Below are 20,719 nucleotides of genomic sequence, written 5' to 3'. Positions count from 1 at the left end.
CTGGCTCCTGGTACAATCTGGAATGTTTCAAGTGCTAAATAAGTATTTGTTGAATGAATTTTTCCACCTTTCACCTGAGAAAAGATGCTTCCTTCTACCCCAAAGCCCCCTGAGAGACAGAAGAAAGAGTCATAAAAGTTTATTATATGAAAGAAAGAACACGGCTTCTGTACATCTATTTACAGAACAGACAGATGTATTTACAGCCAGAGGGAGGCATTGGTGTCAGTGAGGGGGCGGGGGCAGGTGCCTGGAGAAGAGTGAGGAGGTGTGAGAAGCCTCCCGTGGCTCAAACACAGGGCACCTCCGCAGGAAGGGGAGAAGCAGAAGCTGGAGGGAGAAACAGGGGTTCCAGTTCTTCCTGAAGGAAAACTTGGTGAGTAGCAGGTGGGATGGAGCCCAGGGTCCACGTAGGACCCTGGAGGTGCAAGGGAGATCCTGGAGTTGAACCCAGAACGTTCTCGGGCTGATCACAGTGTCCCTGGGGTGCTCTGGGGAAAGGTCTGTGCCCTTCTGTCCCTGTTGCTGCCCGCAGCTGCAGAGGGGAAGGGTCCATGGGGGTCACAGCTCGCTGGAGCGGACGGCAGGCTCCAGTTTGTGGGACAGGGCAGTGAGGACCTTGTCGAACTTCTCATAGCGCCGGGCCTGGCTGCTGCTGGCGCCCTGGCTGCCCCAGAGGAGGCGCATCTGGAACTCGGTGCTGAACACCTCGAGGAGCTCTGGCCGGGCCTGGAACCCTGCAGGGTGGGGCACAGGGGTCAGGGAACCACCATCCAGCTGCAGAGGCTGGGACTCCCGCTCGGAGCCACCACATGCCTCAGGGCCTCATTCCAAGGGACCTCCCCCCACCTCCACCAGGGATCCCACAAGGTTTGCTGATGAACGTGACCAAGCAGTTTAACACCCAGTCTTTGTCCTACTATTTGCAACATATAATTTAAAAATGACTAGAAGATAAAATATTAAAATTAATTTTGGGGGGGAGATTTTTCTTTTCTCTTTTGTATTTTTCTGTAAATTCCAAAATTTTTCCTAAGAAATGTATATACATTTTGTAAGTAAATGTAAAAAAATAGTTTCTTTTTTGTCCTTTCTGAAGAAGAAAGGCAGGAAAGACATATGCCAGATGCTCACGGCATTTACCTCCAGGAAATTGTTGGTGTTTTATCTTGGTTTTGCTCAGCTGTTATTTCCAATTGGTCTACAGAGAAATTTCGTGACTTAAATACTGCCTAGAAAAGTAAAAGGTGGATTATCTGAAGACATTATCTCTCTGCTCCTTCCACAAGGAGGAGTTCTACTTTTTTTTTAATTTATTTATTTTATTTTATTTATTTTTGGCTGTGTTGGGTCTTTGTTGCTGTGCGCGGGCTTTCTCTAGCTGCGGTGAGCGGGGGCTACTCTTCGTTGTGGTGTGCGGGCTTCTCATTGCGGTGGCTTCTCTTGTTGTGGAGCACGGGCTCTAGGTGTGCAGTTTCAGGAGTTGTGGCTCATGGGCTCTAGAGCGCAGGCTCAATAGTTGTGGCTCGCGAGCTTAGTTGCTCCGCGGCATGTGGGATCTTCCTGGACCAGGGCTCGAACCCATGTCCCCTGCATTGGCAGGTGGATTCTTAACTACTGTGCCACCAGGGAAGCCCAGGAGTTCTACTTTTTGACTAGACTGTGAGCTCCTTGAAGGCAGGGCAGGTCTGCCTCAGCCCCAGGGCCCCAGGCCGAGTGCTTTGTAAACAACCTTGTAAAGTAGGCCTGTTAGGATGCCCACTTCACAGATGAGAAAGCTGAGGCTCAGAGAAGCTAAAATACACAGCTATGGTGCTCTTTGAGTCATCTCTTTGTCCCCCGCACCCAACCTGGTGCCTGCCACTAACAACTGCTTGTCAGACTGCTGAATACGTGAAGAAAAGGGGTGAGAAAAAGAAGTCAGGGAAGCATGCAGGAAAGAGGGATGGAGAAATGTGAAGGGGTGTTTGGAGGAGAGGGGAGAGCAAGTCAAGTGGAGGGAGGCCCAGGCTGGCAGAATCGCCCCCAGCTGCGACCCATGACTCACCCTGCAGCTTGACCTCGGCATTGGTGTGATACAGGCCGCCGTGGTGTGCCACGGTGCGGGCAGCCTCCAGGTGGGCCAGCACCACCTCCACGCCGTGCTCCGTGCTGCCCCAGGGCTCGGGGCCCTCGGCCGGGGCGGAGTCACACTCCAGCAGAGTGATGAGCGGCAGCACGTGAGGAAATGTGGTGCTGCTCAGCGGCGGGCCTTCTGCAGGGAGGGACACACAGTGCTCAGAGGTCTCCGAGGGCCCAGCCATCCACCGCGGTCCCAGAAACCAAGGATGTTTTAGGGCAAAGGGCCTGCCTGAGGTCCCAGAGAGAGCCCCCAGGGATTCTGACTCCTGAGACAAACCCTTCGGATTCCTCCAGCTGAACCCACTGCAGCCTTGGCCAAGCTCAGGGGCTGAGGCTGGACCTGGACGTGGCATACACGGTTGCCAGATGCAGAAAGTGAGTGCGGGAACAGCCTGCACAAAGCTCAGTCAAGCCCTCATCATCCTCCCCACTGGGAGAGTCTTTGCTGGCCCAGAGAGGGCTGGAACCTGTCCAAAGTCACATAGCAAGGTGGGAGAGGTACCTTTGCCTTCATTGAGGCTCTTGAGAAATGGCTTGAGCTTCTTCTCGTAGAGGATGGCTCCCTCTGTGTGTCGCTGCCGCAGAGTCACCCATGTCTGCTCCAGCCGGGCAATCTGGGGAGACCAGACTGTGAGCGACCGGCCAGGGAAGGGGCCTGCTGGGGCCACAGGCCACTCTGCCAAGCGGACACCCAGATGCGGGATAATAATTATTAGTATAGTCACCATTCATGAATCTGGGACAGTGCTGACTGCTTTTCCCACATTTCCCATGAAGCTCTCCCAACAACCCATTTTACAGATGAGGGAACTAAGGCTCAGAGAGGGGAATGACTTGCCCAAGGTCATTCCAAAAATAAGTGGCAGAGCTGGGAGTTGAGCCACTGCTCTGGGATCCTGCTGTCACTGTTGACGAGGCAAAGGAGAGGAAGTGGAGTGTGGATGAGGTCCGGGCTGGGAAATTAGACAGACCTAGTTTGAATCCCACCTTTTTCAGCCTCTGAATGTGACTTTAGACAAGTACTGCTCCGCCTCAGTTTCTCCATAAGTGAAATGAGAACAATAAAGGCACTCCCTTCATGAGATTTTTTTTTTGAGGAATTGGTGCTTCTAAAGTACTCGATGTAGCACCTAGCATATAGTCAGTGCTTGCTAAATGAGTGCCGTTTTATATTTATTCTTTAAACTCATATAATGCTCCTCATTCATTTTACAGGTAGGGAAACTGAGAGCGGGGAAAAGGGAAGACTTTGTCTGGGAGCAGGTCAGCACTTAAAGGACTCAGTTCTCCCAGTTACCCTGTCACCAATGCTGCCTAGAAGGTCACAAAGTTCTTCCTGATTCAATATACAGCTATCCCAAAGGAACACATCCTAGGGCTCCTCCGGACATAGACTAGCTTATGCCCAGCTCTACGTGGGCCCCTCAGTACCTGGGCCATATCCAGGGCGCCCATGACTGCAGCGAAGCTGAACATGTTGCCCATGGTCCCCCGAAGCTCGGCCGCCAGCTGGATGGTCTTGTGCAGAAGAGCTGCCCGCTCCTCAGCGGAGCCCGTGCAGCCCAGGATGTCCACGGCCAGCATGATGGACATGGTGTGGAACCTGTCGGAGCAGCCAGGTCAGAGGGGCGGGGCCAGGGACCTAGGGTTGGGGGTCCTTGTGGTTGAGAGCCGAGGGGCGGAGGGCAGAGCCAAAAGCGAGAGATTGTAAAGGGTCAATGAGATTAGGGGGCGCGGCCAGAGTGAGGAAAAGCAAAGCTAAGGGCTTCTGATTGGTCAGTATAAGTCAGGAGGCGGGGCCAGAGGCCCTAGAGCGCCAGGCTGAGAGGCTTGTGACCGATCAGCGGAAATCATCGGAAATCATCTGGTAGAGCTGTTCTAAGAAAGAAAAGGAGAGAAGCCAGAGCTGATGAGAGGGCCAAGGCTCACGGATTGTGATCGGTCAAGAGGATGCAAAATGTGAATTCGGAGATAAAGGACTCGGTCTTTGGGAAACCAAGATTACTTGGAGCTGGATATGGAGAAGGAGCGATTAGTCAATGGGATAGGGGGCGTGGCCAGAACCCCTGGGAGCCGGGGTGAGAGACTGTGATTGGCCAATCGGCCACAGCGAAGGGCCGCGCGGTAACCCAGGGGGTTCCCCGTGAGTCCCCTTGTGTACTCGCCTTACCTTTCCAGCAGGTCTAGTCGTAGCTGCCGGCCATGGGGGAGAGTGAGCAGCTCCATGCCCCAGCGGACTCCCATTAGGGTCTGCATCTCCTTGGTAACGCCCAGTATCCTAGCAACCTACAAGGACGCCCAGAGGGCTGATTAATTTTCTGTCACGGCTAGCTCAAGCCATCTGGGAGTCAGGGAGCTTTCTCTTGGAGGGCAGCCTGGCCGGGAGGCAGGGTTTGAATTCCAGCTCTACTGCTAACCCTCTGACATGGAGCAAAATGAGCCTCATTCTCCCCATCTGTGAAACGCGGAGTAAATGGGAAAATGCCCAGAGATGACATGGGCCAGAGGTGCCCAAGACACCCTTGTTCCAGAAGGCAAACCTGAGGTCCGATGGGGAAAGGGCTTGTCCAAGGTCACACAGTGGGCCTAGAACCCAGGGCTGCTCCCTTCACGCCTAGCACTCTTCACAGAGCTACCTCTCAGCACTGTTTCTTTTCTTGCTTCCTGAGCTCAGAGACCAGTGCAACCAAGCAGTCAGTGCCCTCCCGCCACAAACTTCAGAGAGAGAAACTGAGACTGAGAGCAAGTCAGGGTCCTTAGATGGTCAAGATTCATTCAAAGCAAAGGCCCAGGCATTAACAATTTACGGACCTAGGCAATGAGTTTTGTCCACTAGGGGGGGTGGGGACGGGAAGTCGGGCCTTTTGTATTCCCTGGACCAGCCAGACTGACTTTCACCAGGCTCAGAAAGTGTCCCAGGCAGCCAGACGCCACTGGCTTTCAGGACTCCTCGGTTCCAGTGCCACACTGACATCTGGAGGAAGCAAGAATATCTCAGTTTTTGCTTTTTTTAAAGGAGAAAATTGGGGCCCAGGTGAAGTGATTAGTCAGAGTCACACAGCAAGTGAAGGACGGCCATGAAGTCAGAATCCAGGCCCATTCGCTACACTTGGGAATTTGGGGCCAGGTCCTCACCACCCTGACCCCTGTCCCAAAGCCAGAGGATGGAGGTGCTGCTCCTGCCCCAGTGCGCACCCAGCACCTACCAGGCAGTCAACCTTGGTGACATGCTGGGCCAGCGTCCGGGCATCGACCTCTGCCAGCAGCTCCTTGACCTTACGCAGGAGGCCCATCTCCAGTGGCCGGTTATCTTTGGGGATCAGTAGTGACTGGAAGGTAGCCGGGTTGAAGGAAGAGGTGGCTTCCACAATGGGGATTGTGAAGGTCCTACCCCAGTCCCCTTCGGGGGCCCCATTTTCTGACAGTTCCTTAAGCCTCTCCCCATAGCTCCTGGCCTGGCGGCTGGAGGCCTCAGCTGCTGCCCACTCTCGGCTGCCACGGACAGGAGGCTGGAGCTGGCAGTAATGGCCAGAGTCCGGGTCGCTGTAGCTACTGAGCGACGGTGATGGGGAGGCCTTGCAGCGGGTGTGGGAGGGGCTGGAGTAAGGGCCCTTGTCCGACTCCCCGGCACTTCCAGGACACAGCTGGGGTTCACTGGAGCGGCGGGTGACAGGGGAGGCAGGCAGCACTGTGGCTGAGGGGGCGGCAGGGGCGGTGTGGACACGGGTCACTGCAGGGAGATAAAGAGAGAGGACTAGTTTCCATGACTCCCCACGCCGTGAGGTTCCCCCACCCCCTTCTCAAAGGACAGGCTCCATCCACCCTACATGGGTGATAGCCCCACCTCCCTGGACCCAGGCCCAGCCCAGCAGACTCTGGCACACTGACCAGCTCTCAGTGGTACTCTGAAATTACCTGGACCCCGGGAGTCTCACTTTCCTACCCTAAGGCTGCTGTAGCCTTGGGGAACGACGGAGCTACGTGGAGCTTTCCGTGATTCAGAGAAGCTAAGCGCTTGCTGGAGTTCATCGTATGGAATTATTTCTCAATGAATTAGTACTAATGATTTATTCAGTTCATGTGTCCTGGGAACTGGTGACATGCTGGAGATATACCGGTCAAAACAGTAACCATCATCCAAAATTAGAGGTGATGTTTATTGAGCTCTTACTGGCTGCGAGATCCTTCTCTGCACATTAGTCCATTTAACCCTCTCAACATCCTGTGCGTCGGTATTTTTATGATCCCCATTCTCCAGATGAGAAAACTGAGGCTCAGAGAGGCCAGCTGACCTGCCTGAGGTCACCCAGCCAGCAAGTCATAGAGCTGGGATTTAAAACCAGGTGTTAAGTCCTCACTCCTGGGTACTTCCCTGAGCCGTGTTGCTTAGAAATTGTCCGATAAATAATTTGTGGCAAGGCATTTTAACATTTACACCCAAGGGTGTTGTTCTGAAGGCAAGTTGGCAGTTATGACAAGCTGGCAGGCCCGTGTTTAGAGAAGAACTTGTGACAACCCATATAGACAGCAACATGGCAACAGTGTCTCCCAGCAAAGGTTCCTCCTGGGATGCACCTCTGTCTGTGAGCTTTTCCTGCCAGGTGGACAATATGCAGTACGGCCTGTTGAAAATACTTGTTTTCTTCCAGAAATGAACTAGTGGCATGTTTCTACAGTAGAAATTTTCTTTGTATTTAAAAAAAGCACAGAGCTCTGTGCTTCCTGCTCAATTTTTCTGTGAATCTAGAACTTTTCTGAAAAAGTCTATTTAAAAGACTAAAGCAAGCATGACGAGTCTGGTTTGAGCCCACCATTTGGAATCTGGGACGCATTAAGTCCCAGCCGATGCAGGGCCTGGCAGAGCACCACACAGGGGGCACTTGACCAATGGGGGCTGAGTGTTGCTGACCACACGCACTTCACAGCATTGGAGCCAGATTCAGTAACATTCAGGAGAATGCACTGGAAACCATATGCACAGTGCCTGGTACCCAACAGGGACTCAATGAGTCGTTGCAGAATGAACAAGCCATGGATATGTTTTGCATGTCAACATCGACAGTTCTGCTGGCAAGTTTTTAGTGTCAGCTCTTGCAGGGCATTACTCTCAGAAAAGAGGTAGAAACACACATGATCACGTACTATAACAGAAGTCGTCAAAGATAGCGCACACGTGCGCACACAAGGCTACTCCCACCAGATCCCCCCACCTGCCCCTACCCCCTCCGCTGGACATACCGGTACTATAGGCAGGGGAGCTGGGGCTCTCAGAGATGGGGGACACAGGAGAGTGCAGGTCTGGGATCTGGTCCATGCTGAGTGCACAGTTGCGGATGGATTCCCGGGGGTGGGGCAGTGATGTGCTGTGGATCAGACACCTTCATGAGCAGAGAGCCCAGAGGTCAGGGTCCTCAGCTAGTATTAGGTCCCCCACCTCTGCCTCCACCAAGATCTGCTGAACTTCAAAGGCAGAAAAGGCTTGGAGATGATCAAGTCCAACCTCCCAACTGACAGGTACAAAAACTAAAGCCCAGAGGAGGAAAGGCTTGTGCAGTCCACAACCTGCACAACTGTTCTCTTCCCTGGGAACCTTGCCCCCAACTTGCAGAGCAGTCTGGGGAGAGGGGCTAGCAGGAATGGTGGGCAGGCCAAGGGAGCCAGGCCCACCAGCCTGGCCCCTCCTTACTGCTCCCATACTATACCCAGGATGCCTTGGGCACACATGGCCTGTGGATCCTGGCACCGTTTTGATCACTGGTTCCAAACCACAGGCCAAGTGGCTACTCCCCACAGGGTATCCAACCAGCAATTCCTTGGCTGACAGCACCCAGCCCAGGCCCAGGGAGATGGGACCTATCCAAGTGCTGGTGGCACAGGATGGCAGGTCTTGCTGCAAACAGCCAGGGAGGCCATAGAAACTAGGGGCACAGACTTCGGAGTTGAGGGCCTGGGTTAGAATCTGGGTCCTACCACTCTCTAGCAAGCGGCTGCCCCTTTCCAAGCCTATTTCCTCATCTACAAAGTGGGGGCATGGACAGAAGCCACCTCCCAGGGGGACGTGGGAGTCACTGAATTTGGGCACAAGAGCACCAGGAGAGGGCCAGGTACACAGTAGGGCCTCAGGAATGATTGGCTGCTGTGGCTTTTCCTGGGATCAGGGCCTGGTGTCACCTAGCCCCAGACAACTGGGTGTCATCAAAAATGTTGCTGAGAACATTCCATTCCCTGTGCAATGGCTTGCATCCTGCAAAGCCCTCTGCTCTGATGCCCACCTTGGCCTAGTTTGGTGGGGTGGGGTGGGCTGGCAACAAGGACCAGGCCCCTGCCTGGGACAGGACAGCACCCAGGGCTCCCCCTAGGCCAGAGAGGGCTTTCTGAGTGAGGGCCTTTTATAGGTAGGAACATGGAGGCAAGAGAGGAGGAATGCCAGGGCCAAGGGTGCACAGCTAGTTGTAGCAGAGCTGGGATGGCAACCTGCGCTCCAGACTTCTACTCAGCACAGCCTGAGCTTCCTCCTGTTCTTCCCCGCACACCAAGGCTCCAGGGCAGTCATAGCACCTCAGACCCGTGTGACTGGGCCTCCCCTTTCTCACCAGCACTCTCATTACCAACACCCCCATTTGACAGTTGGGGAGCCTGAGGCCTAGCATAGGTTCTCACTCACCTGGTGGGGCAGCCATCACTGCGGGTGACCTTGTCGGCGGTGAGCCCGTCGGTCATGGTGATGCTGCGCCGCTTCATGTGGCTGCCCTTGGGGCCTGAGGGGCTGGCAGGGCTGGCGGCCTTGCCACCGCCCTGGCCCAGGCTGTAGCAGGCCTCCAGGTAGCGCAGCGGGAAGGTGCGGTTGACAGGGCAGTAGATGATGGCGCCACTCTGCTCTGACACAGCCTTGCGGCTGCCCACGTGATACCGCACAAGGGCCGGCACATGGTCGAAGCTCTCCTGCTCAAACAGGTACTGGATGTGGGTGTAGCTCTCACCCGCCTTCACCACCACCTTGTTGATCTTGAAGTGCAAGGCCTGGTTGCGCCAGCGGCAGGTGAGCACATAGTCGCCCAGGCTGGTGAGCGAGTCCCGGATGAGGAAGTCACCATTGCGCTGCACCAGGGTCTCGGAGACCTGCGAGAGGCAAGGGTCAGGCTGTAGCAGGGCAGGGGCAGAGAGGGCCAGACCCGGGATCTGGGGGACACAGTGAACAGAGATATCTGAAGCTTGGGGGTTGCACCCTCGGACCCAGATTCAAGGGAAGCCACCACCTATTTTATCTCTGCATCCTTGGTGCCCAGCACAGGGCCTGACAGAGCTGATACTTGACAAAGATTTACAGCATGAATGTAAAAGGGAACATTAGCCTCAGCCCAGAAATTCAACTTTGTTAAAATTGAGTAGCCTAAGGACTGATATGCACTGACCAAACACACAAGAGGCTGATGTATAGACCTATAACAATAACAGTAAAAATAATCGTAGTAATAATAACAACCACCACCATAAAGGGCAATGTTCATTGAGCTCACTGCATGTCAGACATCGTGTTAAGAACTTCATATGCATTATTAGTTCATTTAATTCTCACAACCAACCTTTAAGGTAGGCACTATTATTATTCTCCATCTTATAGATAAGGAAACTGGGGCTCAGAGAGGTGAAGTGACTTGTTCAAGGTCACACAGTCAGTAAAGGGCAGAACTAGACCTCATCCCAGGCTACTCTGATTGAACCTACCAAACAATAGTCAGAGCTTCTCTGGGTTGGGGCTGGCCGAGGCGGTGGGTCTAGGGCTGAGGTCTCAGCTCAGGGCCCGCTCACCTCACGGGGGATGCGGCCATGGTACCAGGCGTGGCTGCGGAGATCTGTGCTGCTGAGTTTGAGCTCTTCCTCCAACTCCTTGTGCAATTTCTCAGGCGATGAGTCCAGGATGTACTTCTCCTTGGAGAACTGGGCAGGAGACAGCAAAAGTTGGCATCCAAACTGAAGCGCCTTCCTCCTTCCCTCCCAACCGCCACCACCCCAGGTGAACTCATTCCATCCTGGGACCCTGGGAACACTTAGGCACAGCTCCTCACGCAGGAGTCCCTATCCCAGCAGGAGTAACGGAATCTCAATTAAATCCACCAAAAAGTGCCTACTGTGTTCTAGGCTCTGAACTATGTGCCAGGGTAGATAAGTCAATAAATAAACCTGTCCTCAAGGAAGCTCCTAGTCTAAGAGGGGAGGCAAAAGCGACATGAGCATTTGAGGGACTTCCCTGGTGGTCCAGTGGTTAAGAATCCACCTTCCAATGCAGAGGATGCAGGTTCGATCCCTGGTCAGGGAATTAAGATCCCACATGACGCGGGGCAGCTCGGCCGTGGGGCAACTAAGAGCGTGCTTTAGAGCTTGCATGCCACAACAAGAGAGCCCGTGCACTGCAACTACTGAGCCCGCATGCCACAACTAGAGAGAATCCTGTGCACTGCAACTAAGACCTGACGCAGCCAAATAAATAAATAAATATTTTTAAAAAGCAACATGAGCATTTGAGGTCAGCACTACAACACTGGACAGCGGCAAAGAGCCGAGTAGCTTTTCAAAGGGAGGAGATGAAGTCTAGGCCAGGTGGAGTGGTCCAGGAAGACTTCCTGGAGGAGATGGCAATCACAAACACTCATTCTGCACCAAAGACACCAAACTGGTCTTGAAGTGGAGGGAGGGAGGATTTCTAAACGTATATAACACAGCAGGTACCCAGGCAAAAGCATGGACAAAAACAGGGCTGAATGCATGAGGATACATTCTGGGACAGTGACTTACACAGGCGTCGAGGAGGCAGCTACAAACACGGTAGCAGAGCACCCCGCTGCCTAAAGACACCTGTGATGTCCTCTACAGTTCCCAGAGCCCTTTCTTCCTTGCTGTCTCAAGCAATCCTTGCTAGATGGGGAAACTGTAGCCCAGCAGGGAAGCCCGAGGTCACTCACTGGAGATAATGCTCAGGACGCCCCCTTCCACCTGCCCAAGGGGGAGATTCCTGGTTTCCTGGTTACTGTGGCCTGGGGTTGGAGGCCTAAGAGGGAGGGGAGCCCCTGCTGCCAGGTGTGCCCCCACCATGAAGCCCAGTCCAATCCTGGCTGTCTTGTGAGTTCCCCGGGCCTCAGTTTCTTCCTCTGTAAAATGGGAACAATTGCAGAACCTGCTTCACAGGATTGCAGGGATGAAAGGAGGCAATACTCCAGAGCACTGCAACTAGCCCACAGATGTCCTTGTCACTGCCAGAACATGTGACATTGCTTCCTCTCCCTTCCCCCAATTCCAGACCGCAATGATGGCTGGTCCAGGACAGATAGATATGGCCCAGACCTGGCCAGGCAGCAGGACAGATGAAGGGGGGCACTAAAGGGCAATCTCTCCCCAGGACCCACTCCTCACCAGGGTCCAGCGTCCTCTAGTCTAGTCCCTGCCTCCTCTGACCTTTCACAGCTCTCGGAGCCTAACCCTGCTGCTCCATTCTCCACCTCTCTGCTCCCACTGCCTTGATTTACCTCAGTCTACACTGCTGCCAAGACATCCTGGTTCCCAGCTTCAGAGATATCTAGAGTCTCTTACTCCATTATTTCAACAGTGAACCCCTACTCTGGGACAGGTCCTGTGCCAGGGGCTGAGCCCAAGGTCATCAGGACAGGCGGCCTCTGTCCTGGGGGAGCCACACAGGTACTGACAAGCAATCCCAGGATCTCTGGATGTTCAGAGACGCACAGGGAGCTCCAGGAGTGGAGGAGCATGTCCCTCCTCATCTGGTCAGGGAGTCCCTGAAGAGGTGACATCTCCACTGAGGCCTGATGGAGCCAAGCAAAAGCATCAGGGTGGGGACAGGCAGGTGGGCAGGAAAGAGCTCTGGGAAGACAGTGGCAGAGTCAGGGCCCTGTAGGCAGAGCCAAGGCCCTGGGGGGGCGGGAGGAGAAGCTTCGAAAGGGCTGGGGGTGGCAGGGGCAGGCACGGCAGGGCTGTGAGGCTGCCTTGGGGAGCTGGGGTTTACCCAGAGGCCACAGCAGAGCTGCAGAAGGGTTCTAAGGTGTTGGGGCAGGTTCCATCCACTGCGTGGAGATGGCCTAGTGTTTTCCAGGCAATGGCAGGGAAGGGTGGGGTGTGGGGATGGGAATTGGGGGAAGGGTGTTTACACAACCATTGATCAGGTGTGGGGAAGAGGGCGGAGGGGTCAGAGAGGATTCCAGGTAGAGAGCGCCTGGGAGGACAATGAGACACTCTCCAAGGTGGGCAAGGCTGGGGCAGGAGAAGCTTGGGGATGGGCCCATAAAAATTTGGGCTTTGAGGTACCTGTAGGCCTCTGGGGACAGATGGTGGGAGTGGGTGATGGAGATGAGTGCTCAGGGAAAGGCAGGGCCTGAGGATGGGGATTCTGTACATCCCCCGCCCAGGGTAGAAACCAATACCCCAGAAAGGCAGGGAGGTCCGGGGTGAACTAAGATTAGCTAACTCAGATACCTACACTCCTCCATGGGGTTCCCTATTCTTCAGGGTCCTGGCCCCTCTCCTATACCACACCACACCCTGGAGAGGGAAGAGTGGAAGCCACAGGGGAGACTCCTTCTCCTTGACAAAGAGCATGCAATTGAGAAGTTGCCCCAGTTCCACAGCTGGAGCAAGAGGGACAGGGGGCAAAGAAGGGGAGGGGGCTGTGTGGTAAAGAACCTGGCCTCAAGACGCTGCCTGCCACTGTATGACCTTGAGCCGATCAGTCTCCCTTTTTGGGCCTGGGTAGCTTCATCTGTAAATGGGGGGTGGGAGACTGGGCTCCACTTTTAAACCATAATCAATGGTCAGGGAGAACCTGGAGGGACAAACTTGGTCCTCCCACACACCGGAGGTTAGGGAACCCTAGGGTCCCTGTGATTCCTCACCTTCGACCCGGGGGTCCCTAGCTCCCAAGGAGGGTGGGTGCTGGGGCGCGAATGCAGCATCCCTGCTCCCGCTGCACTGCTATTGGCCAGAGATGATCTCACCGCCTCCCGGCCTGCGAGCGCCTGATTGGCGGGTGCGGGGATGCTGCGCTCAGCCGCCGGCGGGGCAGTCATTCAGGCGGGCTCGGAGCGTGTGTGAGCCTGGGGGAGCGCAGAGGTGATGCGCCCCGCGTCCCCCAGGGGGCTCGGGAGGCAAAAGTGCGGAGACCCTGGGTCAGGGTCTTAACCACTTCTCACCAGCCGGTGCCCAGCAAGCCCCCTCTAGCTCCCTTAAGTCTCGCAACCCTAAGCAAAGCCATCCCCAGATGATGCTCCGCAGAGAGGCGGGGTCCGGGTCCTCCCCTCCACCCCCTTCCGTTTAACCCTTTCACCGCCACGGCGCCGTCCCGCACTGACCGGCCAGCTGGGCTAGGAGACCCGCGCCCGGAGCACGCCCGAGCCCACCTAGAGGGCAGAAGGGTTGCAGGCGCTCCGGCCCCAGCCTCGGCACCCGCAGCATCCCCTCAGCTTCCCACCCCTCACTCGGCCTTTGGACCCCGGCCCAGCGCCCCCGGTACAATGGGGAGTCAGGCTGCCCGGGTCAGCCGCAGGGGCCGGAGTGCTTGCTGGAGGACCGGCAGGACGCCGGGGACCTCATCTCCAGGTACCCAACGCCCCAGCTCAGCTCCATCCTGCAGAGGAGGCAGGACCGGAACGGCAGCCTCCGCAGCCCCGAGTCTCGGGAGTGGCAGCTGGACCCTCACCCTGCGGAGCGTCTGGGCGCCCAGAGGTGAGGTTGGGGCGACCCCGCCCCCTCCCGCAGCCCTCAGCCTGCAGCCCGCAGCCCCTGACTGGCCGGACCCTGCGCGGCGTCACGGGCTGCGGCTCCCCGGCTCCGGGGGCGAGCGGCCAGGGGTCCCAGCCCGGAGCGCCTGGCGGGGGCCGAGCCGCCCCCTCACCTGCACCTGCACGAAGGAGCCGCGGTAGAAGCAGCAGGCGGCGGCCGACAGGGCGCTCCACAGGCTGCACCGCTCGGTCATGGTGGGGCCGGGCGGCCAGGGCCGGGACTGTGCGGGGGACGGCTGCCGGCGGGGCAGGGGCGCAGGACCGACCGGGCTGGGCACCGGCTGCGCTTGCCTCTCGGCGGCGCGATTACCTCATCGCCTTGTCGGGGGAGGAGCGGGGAGGCGGGGCGGGGAGACCCCACCCTCCAGCCAGCCCCGGGAGGGGAGGGGGCCATTGTTCCTCCCTCCGCCCGCCCCCGGCTCCCCGCCCCTAGCCCCCAGAGCTCCAGCCCCGCGCGCCCCGGCAGCCTGTAGTCCGAGGATGCTGAACGGGGGACCTGCCAAGGGGGGCTTCACGGGGGACAGAAGGATGGGGTGGAGACCCCTGGGCCGGCAAGGGAGGGGGGTGGTCCTGCCGCCCCCACTCGTCTCACCCCTCACTGACCCGGAGCGGGCAGAGACTTTGAATTAAATCATATCTAAAGCTGGAAAAATCCCTGTATATGTTTGACCAAATCCTTTGTGGCCTCAGGAGATCTCCCAGAGCCCAGGATTTCTCATCTCTGATTTGGAATCAGGGACTCTGCTGGGAATTGCGGGATATTCCACTGACAGACTTGGGGGTGGGGGTGGGGAGGGCAGAGACTCAGTAAGGCTCAATGGTTTGGGAATCAACCTGGGTTCAACTAGCGGTGCCCCACCTCCACCCAACCAGTCCCTTCTCCTGGAGCCCAGATTTACTCATCTGGAAAACATACCTGTGCTGACCTCACAGAACTCTTGTTAGCATTGGCTGAGCTGATGCATGTAAATTGCCAGACGTAAAATAAGTGCTCAATAAATGCCTGCTATTGTTTTCAAGCTTAGTGTCTTAGAATCTGGACTTTTGGTCCTAGAATCATAGGCTCTTCAGCACAAAGGGAGTCATCACTGACTCTGCATCAGTCAGGCCTGGAGTTCAAATCCTTTTGACAGGCTGTGTGACCTTAGGCAGGTGAGTCCACCTCTCTGGGTCTCAGACATTTGATTATTTTCTGTAAATACATCTGAAGCTCTGAGCATAGAGCTTGGAATTTTATGGTCTTGGAACTTTAGAATCCTTGCCTTAGAATCAAAGTACTCACTGAGAAACCCTGTATTTCTGGAAGCTGAGTATATAAGGTCAGGAATGGACTTTTGGTAACCGACTATTGATTCCACCCTCTTCTGAGGCTTGAAGCTACAACTAACATTCCTTTGAGTTCATCCTTCAAGGGATTCTTTAATCAGATCCAGTGAGCAGGTATCATTTCTTTTATAGCATTTTTTTTTGCGGTACGCGGGCCTTTCACTGTTGCGGCCCCTCCCGTTGCGGAGCACAGGCTCCGGACGCGCAGGCTCAGCGGCCATGGCCCACGGGCCCAGCAGCTCCGCGACACATGGGATCCTCCCAGATCGGGGCACGAACCCGCGTCCCCTGCATCGGCAGGTGTACTCTCAACCACTGAGCCACCAGGGAAGCCCTTTTATAGCATTTTTAAATTACATTTTTCAGCCCAGTAAACTAAGGGAAAAGTACAAAGCTAATCCTCACAGGGATCTCACTACCATCAGTGATGGGGATCTCATTACCTTGCCAGGCAGCTGGGATTTATGGGGTGCTGAAATATGCCCCTGTGTGGTCCACCACTGGCTTTGGTGCTGGTTCTTCTACCTGAGGCCTCTGTCCCCCCTGTGGTGTCAGGGCTCGGGATGAGAAGCCAGGGCCCAAATCCCGGGAGCAGCTCCTGCTCAACTTGCTGCAGCTCTGGGCTGCATTTCCTGGGCTCACTCAAGCTTGCTTTCTGACCGTGCCCACACTCTTACCTCTGCCTGGATCACTCTACCACCCATCTCTGCTTATCTTTATCTCCTTTTCAGCTTTCTGTTTGGAGAGAGGATGTTGGTGAATATTCCTGGTCAACTGCAATGGCTTGGCTTCAATGCCTCCTCCTCCAGAAAGCCTTCCTTGATCTCCCCATCCCCAGCTCCTGAGCTGAAAGTCGTCCCCTACCTCTGGAGCTCCAATGGCTTCTTAGCTGAGCCTTCTGGGGATGGTGGGGGACAGCAGTGTGAGCACTTCCCACAGAGCTCATTACTAGTCACTTACACGGAGCTTTACAGGCAGCATCTTGGGTGATGGAATGCCCTGGGGTCAGGAACCAGCCTGGCCTGCTCTGTTCCAGGCCCAGATCTCCCCTTCATGGGCATGGACTCATTGAGCCCATAGCAACCCTGGTTTGGAAGCACCACTGTTACCCCATTTCATACAGGTGAGCACTGAGGCTCAGAGAGGTGACACACACACCCAAAGTCATGTGACAAATAAGGGGCAGATCTGGGACTAAAATTTGGGTCTGCTAAATTACAAAACACAAGCCCAAACCACTGTGTGGTTCTGCCCTGGTCCCCACATGGGCCAGGAGCCCTTGGAACACAGGGCCTGGTGCTCCTTGCCCTCTGCTGTGTGCTCCATACTCGGCAGGGGACCTGGCTCAGGGTGGGTGCTCCGAGAGGTGGAAGGCCAAGGGCTCTGTCCATGGTCTTGGCATCAAATAAACTTGGACAGCAATCCCAGCTCTGCCCTGCAGTAGCTGTGTGGTTGTGGGCAAGTCACTGCGCTTCTCTGGGCCTCAAATTTCCCATCTGTAAATGGGCACAAGAAAGCCCTCACTGCCCAGTGATGAGGGAAGAAGTCAAAGACCTCATTCATGTAAAGAGCTCAGAACTGACTCCCAGTGCTAGCAGCCAGCACAGGGCTCTGCACACAATAGGCACTCAAAATGTCCTGTCGTGCTATTGCTGTTATCGTTATTATTTCAAAACTGCATTTTCAACATTCCCAGTGTCCAGGACAAATTAAGCTTATGATCGATGTGACTGTGCCCATTATCTGTGATGAGGAACTGAGTCATCCTTTCCTGCTGCCACCTCCCGGCACCAGCACCCCACGCTCAAGAGACCAAGTGGGGTTAGAGCCGGTCTTCGCATGGAGCCACCCTTGGGGCCCTGTCCAGCTGGCAGCTGGATGGAGTCTGGTAGTAACAAACATTGGGAAGTCCTGAGTTTGGGGCCAGGAAAAAATGATGGAAGGCATGGGAAGACGATGCTGAGATTGAAAGCAGACCCGGAACGCTGCCCTGACTCCTAGACCTTCTCCTCCTGGGAACAGTCGGTGAGATCTGGCTCCTAACAAGGCCAGAAAAGGACTCTGCCCTTCCTGGAACAGACTCTGGGCCCTCCAGTGTCCCCTTCCAGCCCCACTTACCTTCACATAGTCCCCGCCAGCCTCCGGCTCTCCAGTGGCCCTGGAAGGAGAGAAGAAAAGTGAGTGTCCCCAGCCCTGCCTGGCTCCCCAGCTGCCAGTCTCTGCCCACCTGCAGACAGGAGGGGGCACTGCAGCTGATAGCATTTGCTGGAATCTGCTGGCTGGGCTACTCCTCCACTCTCCAGCTGTGCGACCCTGGGCAAGTACCTTCACCTCTCTGAGCCTGTTTCCTGTCTGTAAATCAGGGTAATGATAGCTTCTGCTTCATCGGGTTTTTCTCGAGGACTCTGGGAGCTGATGAATGTTATATGCTTAACACGGGGCCTGCTCCCGGAATTGCTGTCTTCAACCAGCTTCAGGACGCTGCACTTTCCTGGTGTTCACTCCCCACCTCCTCCCTGACTCCACAGTTGGTGGCCCCAGGCTGGGCCTCAGCCTCCTTTCCTCCCGCCCTACCCTCATTCCCTAGTGCAGAGTGACCCACCCGGTGGCACATCATGGTGCCATTGCTGGTGACATCTGGCTGCGGAATTGATCCCCTCCCCTAAGAGGTGGTCAGGATGGGGCCTGGAGAGGCCAGAGGCTGGGGGTGGCTGTTTTTCCCGGGTGCCAAATAGATATCACCCTTCCTTGTGAGGGCTCCCATGAGCCACTTTCCCCCAGTCCTCGGCCTTAAAGGCCCTCCCTTCTCCGATGCAGCCTGGACCTGCGCCTTCAGCACCAGACTCAGAAACCCAACTGCCTCCTTAGCATCTCCTCTCAGATGTTTGAAGTCATTTTGACTTTCGTATCCAAAGCAGGACTGCTGATCGCCCCCACCCCACGCCCCTGCTCCCCACATCCGATCCCCATCTCAGTTGATGTCAGCTTCATCCTTCTTGTTGCTTTGTTTGGCCCCAAACCCTGCGGTCCTCTGCACCTCCTCTCTCGCTCACACTCCACGCCCAATCCATCAGGAAATCCTGTGGCCCTACTTCCAAAATAGATCCTGACCACTTCTCTCCATGTGTCAACCCTGCCCCATCTGGGACGCCCTCTGTGTCCTCTGTGGAGCACAGAGCAGCCTTCTCGCTGTGTCTGCCCTCACAGCCCTCCGACACCCAGGCGGCACTCAAGGGAAAAGCTAAGCAGATCGCGGTGCACAAACCCCACCCCCAAGCCTCCCATCTCTCAAAGAACAAAATCTAAATCCCACTCCATGGTCTGCAAATGGCTGGCCATGTAATTTATCAACTAAACCAAGACTTTTCTTCCCTTGTGAGAGTAAAGAGGGTGCCATTTTCATGCCAGAAAAACAAGTGTAAACAGGCTCATGTGTTCCCCAACCTACAATGCCCTGTGTGGCCCTGGTGGTATCTGACTGCCCACCTCATCAATTCCCAGCCCCAAAATATGCCTCCCTCCCTCATTCTATCCCTTATTCTGCCCCGGCCACATTGGCCTCCTTGCCAAGCTCGTTCTTGCCACAGGGCCGTTGCACTTGCTGTTCCCTTGCCTGGAATGCTCTCCGCCCCACCCCGCATCATCACACAGCTTGCCCCTCCCCCTATTTTATTTAGAGCTCTGCTTAATGTCCCCAACCCAGAGAAGCCTTCCCTGACCACCCTGCCAAGAAGAGTCCCTTGTCCCTCACTCTCTGTCCTCAACCCTGCTTTCTTTTCCTCAATCTCGGCCTGAAACAATCACTTTACATTTATTTGTTGACTCAGTTACCTGACGCCTCCCCTGGGGCACTGACTTTATATAGCTCACAGGTGAGCCCCCACCATGGTGCCTGGCACATGGTAGGAGCTCAAGAACTCTTTATTGCTTAAGGAATGTATGAACAGTAAACCCTCAACCAGTATTCATCACTGTTGTTATTATTAATTCCCTCAACCAGTATTCATCACTATTGTTATTATTAATTCTGTCAGGCTGGGCCCTGGTTCTCTGGCTGGCACAGGCCTCAGTATTGCCATCTGCAAAATAGGGAGGAAAGTCAAACATCAGGGAACTGCTTCCTCAAATACAGAAGCACCAAATTTAAATTTAAATGTGACAAATCTAATAAAAATAAATTTAAAACAAAAACAGCTGAGCTAAAAACAAGACAAAACAAAAACTGTGGGTGAAGTATATATGTTTCCAGGGCAGAATTCCATGCAGGGTTTCCCCCAGCTCCTGAAGCCAGGGGCTCCTCATTGAGAAGCTGTCTGACAGTCCTCCCTGTTCTGACGTTCCAGAGTCCCTGGTGCTAGCCTTCCTTCCTGCAAAGTCCTTCCTGACCTCTAACCATAGTCCCTTAAGCTGCAGCCTGGCCCCAGCAGGCTCCCAAAGGTGTTTGGGTTCTCTCTGTCCAGCCGAGTTGGGAGTGGGGTGCAGTACAGACCCCTTCCCCTCTCACCACCCTGCTCTTCCTGGGTGAGGTGTCCCATCCCAGTGTTTCCGGCCATTTAGGCCCGGAAATCCTCCCACCGCTGGGAACAGATTGGCCAGGACACTGGGATCGCCTAGCACTTCCTCCTGCTTCCTGTCCACTTCCCCTCACGCTCTGGGCAGGAGCAGAGCCTTGGGGAGGGGGTGCCTGCCCCAGGGAGCAAGCGGGCTGAGGTGGCCAGAGCCAGTGGGGGTGCTCAGGCAGAGGTCCAGGCCCAGGAAGCTGAGGGCCTGGAGCCACCACCAGCCCCCATCACCTCTCCCTGCTCCCCTACAACACTCCAGGGTCCCTAAGACATAAGGTGACCATGTTGGCTCACCACCCACTGCCATCATTTGCCCAGACTATGGCCACCACCTCGTCACTGCCTCCCAGCCTGCATCTGTGTCCCTCTGACTTGTTCTCCCCCCCAGCAGCCGGAACAATCCTGTTAAAATGAGTCAACTTATGACTTTCCTCTGCTCCAACCCACTGGAGTGACCCCTAGTTTCACTCAGAGTAAGAGCTAAAGTCCTGGGGACTTCCCTGGTGGCACAGTGGTTAAGAATCCTCCTGCCAATGCAGGGGACACAGGTTCGAGCCCTGGTCCGGGAAGATCCCACATGCTGCGGAGAAACTAAGCCCGTGCGCCACAGCTATCGAGCCTGTACTCTAGAGCCGCGAGCCACAACTACTGAGCCCGCGAGGCACAACTACTGAGCCCATGCGCCACAACTACTGAAGCCCATGCGCCTAGAGTCCGTGCTCCACAATAAGAGAAGCCACCACAATGAGAAGGCCGCGCACCGCAACAAAGAGTAGCCCCCACTGGCTGCAACTAGAGAAAGCCCACGTGCAGCAACGAAGCCTCAACACAGCCAAAAATAAATAAATCAATATATTTAAAAAACAAAAGCTGAAGTCCTCATAACAGCCTTCACACACTGGCTCTGACCACACTCCCCTCCCTCAC

General features: G+C 55.3%; 1 protein-coding gene across 6 annotated transcripts in view; it reads right to left on the bottom strand.

The window, feature by feature from the left end:
- Positions 1-560: 560 nt before the first annotated feature.
- The window catches only part of SH2D3C (SH2 domain containing 3C), a gene marked incomplete at its 5' end in the record, with an annotated part of 31,235 nt that continues 11,076 nt past the window's right edge, over positions 561-20,719 (bottom strand). For 2 of the 6 annotated variants that reach the window (XM_079706791.1, XM_079706795.1), the window contains 10 exons: positions 561-737; positions 2,048-2,254; positions 2,624-2,735; positions 3,553-3,724; positions 4,292-4,407; positions 5,328-5,851; positions 7,360-7,484; positions 8,786-9,240; positions 9,931-10,059; positions 17,349-17,388. In XM_079706791.1, the coding sequence (XP_079562917.1) occupies positions 562-737; positions 2,048-2,254; positions 2,624-2,735; positions 3,553-3,724; positions 4,292-4,407; positions 5,328-5,851; positions 7,360-7,484; positions 8,786-9,240; positions 9,931-10,059; positions 17,349-17,388 (2,056 nt within the window). In that variant the 3' untranslated portion in view covers position 561. Of the gene's footprint in view, positions 738-2,047; positions 2,255-2,623; positions 2,736-3,552; positions 3,725-4,291; positions 4,408-5,327; positions 5,852-7,359; positions 7,485-8,785; positions 9,241-9,930; positions 10,060-14,017; positions 14,099-17,348; positions 17,389-20,719 lie in introns of those variants that run through there. The other 4 variants (XM_079706796.1, XM_079706792.1, XM_079706793.1 and 1 more) reach the window with 4 other exon arrangements.

This window comes from Hyperoodon ampullatus (genome assembly GCF_949752795.1).
Source record: "Hyperoodon ampullatus genome assembly, chromosome: 6".
NCBI classification, from domain to species: Eukaryota; Metazoa; Chordata; class Mammalia; order Artiodactyla; family Ziphiidae; genus Hyperoodon; species Hyperoodon ampullatus.
This window is presented reverse-complemented; position numbering and strand designations above follow the sequence as displayed.